Source organism: Ursus arctos, unplaced genomic scaffold (assembly GCF_023065955.2).
Source record: "Ursus arctos isolate Adak ecotype North America unplaced genomic scaffold, UrsArc2.0 scaffold_23, whole genome shotgun sequence".
NCBI lineage: Eukaryota > Metazoa > Chordata > Mammalia > Carnivora > Ursidae > Ursus > Ursus arctos.
In genome coordinates, this window is record NW_026622908.1 from 33,838,156 (window position 1) to 33,843,819 (window position 5,664).

A 5,664-nucleotide genomic window follows, 5' to 3' on the forward strand; every position below is an offset into this window, starting at 1 on the left:
AATGTGTTCAAGAGAAAGCAGAATACCTTATTTGAAATTTTCTATAGAAAGAAATATAAATCATAGAGAACAGACTATTCTTTCCTTATGTATGTTCACTGTTTGAACAGTTGTGATTCTATAAATATCTTTCTCCTAATCAAACCAGAGCATAGACTGAGATTTAGAAGTATTTTATAATCAGCAATGTCAGAATTGAGCACCAGGAAGAGAAAGTACGAGACTGGAGGTATGAAAGAGGGCAACAGTTTGAAGGCAGAAGGAGAGAAAAAGGTAAGGAAATTACCTGCATTATATGACAGTGTGTTATGCAAGTCATGATATACAATCATCCTTGATAACTGTATAGATTATGTAATGATCCAAAGCCCTCAATTCACCTTTTGCTTTCTGAGGTAATTTTGATACGCCATAGCTTTCTCATGGCATTTTTCACTTCTGCATTCCTCAGTGTGTAGATGAGTGGGTTGAGAAAAGGGGTCCCAATAGTGTAAAATATGGTCACCATCTTGTCCATGGGGAAAGTGGTTGGGGGGCGTGTATATATGAATATACACGGACCAAAGAATAAGATTACTACAGTGATGTGAGAAGTGCAAGTAGAGAGAGCCTTTTTCCTCCCTTCTGCACTGTGATTTCGCAGGGAATGCAAGATGACAATGTATGAGATCATCAGAATCACAAAACTGGTTGAGCAAATGGCCCCACTGTTAGACACCATCAGTAGGTTGATCACATATTTGTCCATGCAAGCAAGTTCCAGCAAGGGCTGCAAATCACAGCAGTAGTGATCAATCAAATTGGGTCCACAGAAAGGCATTCTCAAGGCCAAGATTATCTGGGCTATAGAATGGATAAAAGACCCTATCCATGCAAGAATAATCAGGATGGTGCAGACCTGCCTTCTCATGATGGTTGGGTAATGTAAGGGCTTACAGATGGCCACATAGCGATCAATAGCCATGAGAATAAGGACAAAGATCTCCATGCAGCCAAATAAATGTAGTGCAAAGACTTGAGTCATGCACTCATTGTATGATATGGTTCTTTTTGCAGAGAGTGAATCCACAATTAGTCTAGGGGCTGTGGTAGTTGAAAAGCAGGAATCAGCAAGGGACAAATAAAATAGGAAATAGTACATGGGGCTCCCAAGTGTCCTGCTGGACTTGATGGTCACAATAATAAGTAAATTCCCTATCATGGTTCCCACATAAAAAATTAAGAAGATTACAAATACCATTTTCTTTTTTCTAGGATCTTGGGTCAATCCTAACAGTATGAACTCAGTTATGCTGTTATTTTGCTGCATTTTTTCAGGCAAAGTGGAGAAAGCACAGGTTAAGAATAATCTGCAAAGAAAAACATATTATGAAATGAATACTTGGAGGCCAAATCCATATGCTCGATCATGGACGTGCCACTTTCCAGTGGGTAATCCGTTCTCTTCCCTGTGTTGTCTTTTTTTTTTTTCTGAATAGAGTGTAAATCATAAAATTTATGCACAGTCTATTCACCTGATTGCTAATGGAAGCAAAGAAATATGTAGATAATGAAAGAGTACCTCATTCCTCAGGCGTAATGAATATTAATTTATGGGATTGGATAAGATGGTATCTTTCTGAGCCGAATATCTTTCTTGGTTTACAACAAGGACCAATTATGGTAGAACGTAGCCAAATGGAGAAAACTCATGCATGATTTACATAATGCACTTTTAATTTATTTGGACGTAGTTGATCAGTTATGAAGTATCTTCTAGTAATTTTCTGAACATTCAAGGAATGTTGTAGAAATATTTGATAGTGTTTTCCATAATGAAACCTAAAAGAGAGAGAGAGAGAAGGCGAGAACAAGTGAAAAACCTTATTTTAGCAATGGTCTAGTCCATCATGAAATTTATTTAAATCTGTTAGCTTGACGGTTTATTTCCTGTTACTTTAACTCTCAATAAGTTCTAGTTGTTTAGATTTTAAATTCAGCTTCTATCATAAAACTTTGTACTTTTGAAATTATACTGTTGACCAAAGTTAAATTATTTGCCTAGTTCAGTATATCAATGAGTCTCGGTATATTTTCCTAGGACACAAGGAGAGACAGAATAAAATAAAGGGTAAATAGAGAACATTTGGCATAAGTCAAAATATTATTTCATATTTCTTGTTATTTTAAGTATCAGGGATTTAGAAAATGAGCTAAGGAGTTCCAAGTCATTGATGAAACTTTTCAATAGAATTATTGGAATCTGTTTTCTTGAGTGTTCCCTACCCTGACTTAACTAAGAGAGGATAGAAACAAGAAGGGAACTAATATTTATTTTTATCTACCAGACAGTGAAATCAACCTTCTTTGTCCTCATCACATATATTTTCCATATAGTAGCACAATTAAATGCATAAGTGCCAAGGCATTTAAGTACATTTACAACATGTATTCAAGACAAAAGCATAATTTTCTAAAGTATAAATGGATTTCAGAGATCAATCTTTAAAACCACAATGAATAGGGTGCCTGGGTGTCTCAGTCACATAAATATTCCACTCTTGATTCCACTCAGGTCATGATCTCAGTGTTGTGGGATTGAGTCTCACACTGGCCATCATGCTGGGCGTGAAGCCAGCTTAAGATTCTATCTCTCCCTCTCCCTCTGCCCCTTTCCCTGCTCTGGCTATCTCTCTCTCTAAATAAATAGAACAAAATCTTTAAAAAGAAACAAGTGCAAATGAAAATGGGCAAAATAACTGATTTCAAAAGAAACTTCTCAATAAACATAATTCGAAAGATTATCAATTTCATTCATAGAAAAATACATTCAATTTAAATTCCAGTTATGTATCTTTTCACCAGTCAGATTAATAAAGTGACCTTTTTGATAAATGCCTCTTAATAAACATGGCTGAAAATGATGTGGGAAACAATTGATCCCATGCATTCTTGGTAGGAGCTTAAGGGGATGCAATTTCTCAGGGAGTGATTTTCAGCATTGATGATATTTCAATGGCTCATAGACAAAAGTCTAGTGATTCCATTTGCTGCAAGTAATGTCACTCACAGGCATAAAGACAATCACAGCAGTCCTTTCCATATTGGCAAAAGGTAAGAAACCACTTCAATGCCACCAGAAGGAAACTAAATGAATTAGGGATGGTATTTTATGCAATCATCAATAAAAAGGAAGTGGGTATATATGTAATGGTTTCTAAAATATGTTGTAAGGTGATAGAATTCAGGACTGTATGCTGAGGTTGGTAATGCTTTCATTAACAGCAGAATAATATACATCACACACACACGGACTCATATCAATTATATTTAAGAGAGTACCAAGATAGCATAATATTTGTGTCCTCAGGGTGGGAAATTGTATTCTTGGAATCAAAGTTAGGAAGATGACTTACCTTTTAAAATATTCCCTTTGGTAGTTGCAAATATGTCATAATGATGCTGCATTAAAAATAAAGCTTTTAAAACCTTCTCCTAGTAGGTGGTTTGTAATCGCATGGGCATATTACTGGATGATAACAACTGTCTTCTGACACAGGCTGCAGAAACAGCAAATTCCCAGGGCCAGAGTAAGATTTAAATGTCTGGGTAAGAGGGTGAGTCAGCTGTAGAGGCAGTTCTGGACTCAAGGCTCTTTACTACATCATGGCCCAAGCACACCGCCATTCACTACAGTTTCCTCTGCACTCCTAGGAGTTTGCCAGATATGCTCTTTATCCAACTCTTCAATAAATAGGAATGAAAACTTGTCTGTGGTTTTTAACAGTTAAGTATTATAAAAAAAAGATATCTATCTACCTATTATCTATGTATCATCTATCTATCTACCTACCTATTATCTATCTATCATCTATCTACCTATCTATCATCATCATCTTTCTATCATTTATATCTATCTATCTATCTATCATCTATCTATCTATCTATCTATCTATCATCTATCTATCATCATCTGTCATCTCTCTATGTGATAGTGTTACAGACTAAGCCATTTGTATAGTTCACATAATAATAGATATAAGAGTAGCATACATTTGAACAAAGCAACATAAGGAAAGGGATTTTTGTCTGTTCACTGATGAATTTGAGCAGTGAAAAAAAGTAAATATTTAATAATAAGGATTCATAAAGTGAATGAAATAAGAGAATTTCCTACTGATATAATCCAATAGTGTTCGGTACTATTCAATACTCAGTTATCACTGAAAAGGGAAGCCTACTCCATCCAAAGTAAAATCATCATCTCCTTGGAGCATTTTCTGGAAAACTGAAATAGATATAATTTCTATTTGCTTCTCTCTCCACCAGGAGCTGCTGTGCGTATCACTTATTCCATCTTCTCAGTTTAGATCGTAATGTACTTCTAGAAAATTCCCCAAACTTTCTATCCTTCCACAAACACCTTTTATGTGTTAGATACACACTGTGGCATTTATCAGATGAATTTTCTCTGAGTATTAAATACAGTTATGTTAATCCCCAACACAAATCTTACCAGTTTTGATAAGAACTTATGCAAAGAGTGAGAGGGTCAGTCATCTTCTTCACTTCTCAAGGTAACTTTGCCACACTTTGCTCAAATGTGAATAAAAAAAAAGTGCTTCTAAAACTCCGTCTGATCTCTTTTGTGGACATGGAAGTTCAGGTTCTAGCCTACATGTCAGAAGATGAAGTTGGTCCTGGATTCATCCCACACTTTCTGGTATCAACTCTCATATGAAATGTGCACTGAGAAATGCTTCTCTTTTGCCTTTCCTGCAGGAGTATTTAAACATGAATGTTGAGAAATATAGGAGTCTGGGGAAGGTCATTCCCTAAAGTGCCCCTTCCCTTTTTAATTAGGAAGAACGAGTTAGATGTAATAAAGAACTTAATCTCCAATATGTATTAAAATATGATGGAGAAAAGGTGATCTTTTCTTGCAATTAAAGGTGTTTTGGGGGGCCATAAATGACATCTTTTAGCTAGAATAAAAAACAAAACAAACCAAACAAACAAAAACAGTGATTATCTAGTGATCTAGTGGCCAGGACATGGTTCTTGATACCATTATCCAAGAAAATTAATTAGGACTTTTTAAATAAATGACTGACTCTAGGTCTGGGGCAGTGAATACACAAGATGAACTGGAAATCTTGTTGTGTGGGTTTTTTTTTTTAAGATTTTATTTATTTATTTGATATAGAGAGCGCAGAAGCAGGGGGAGTGGCAGGAGAGGGAGAAGCAGGCTCCTCACTGAGAAAGAAGCTCCATGCAGGACTCGATCCCAGCACCCTTGGGGTCATGACCTGAGCTGAAGGAAGAAGCTTAATGGACTGAGCCACCCAGGATCCCCAACCAGACATTTTTTTAAATTCTAGAAAGTAAGGAAGTGCTAACACACACACACACACACACACACGCACACACAGGTACACTCACTGTGACGAGAATATGCCAAAGGGACACAAGAGCCAATGGGAAGAGCCCCCACTGCCAAAAGCTAGAAACAACTGAAGAGCAAAATAAATAACACTGAATTGAAATATAATTCATAATTTAAAAAATGCGCACATCTATAATGGTATTAAATGCTTAAATAAATAGCTAATATTAAGGGAATGATAGAAAATTCTCCCATTAAAAAAGTAAATTAACAGAAGAGAAATGTTGCAAACACTACCT

At 36.0% G+C, this 5,664-nt stretch overlaps 1 protein-coding gene across 1 annotated transcript; it reads right to left on the reverse strand.

Annotated features, from left to right (window-relative positions):
* Positions 1-376: 376 nt before the first annotated feature.
* Positions 377-1,309, reverse strand: LOC113246436 (olfactory receptor 4C11-like). Its single transcript, XM_026487044.1, has one exon. The coding sequence runs from the start codon at positions 1,307-1,309 to the stop codon at positions 377-379; it is 933 nt and encodes a 310-aa protein (XP_026342829.1).
* Between the last annotated feature and the right edge of the window lie 4,355 nt (positions 1,310-5,664).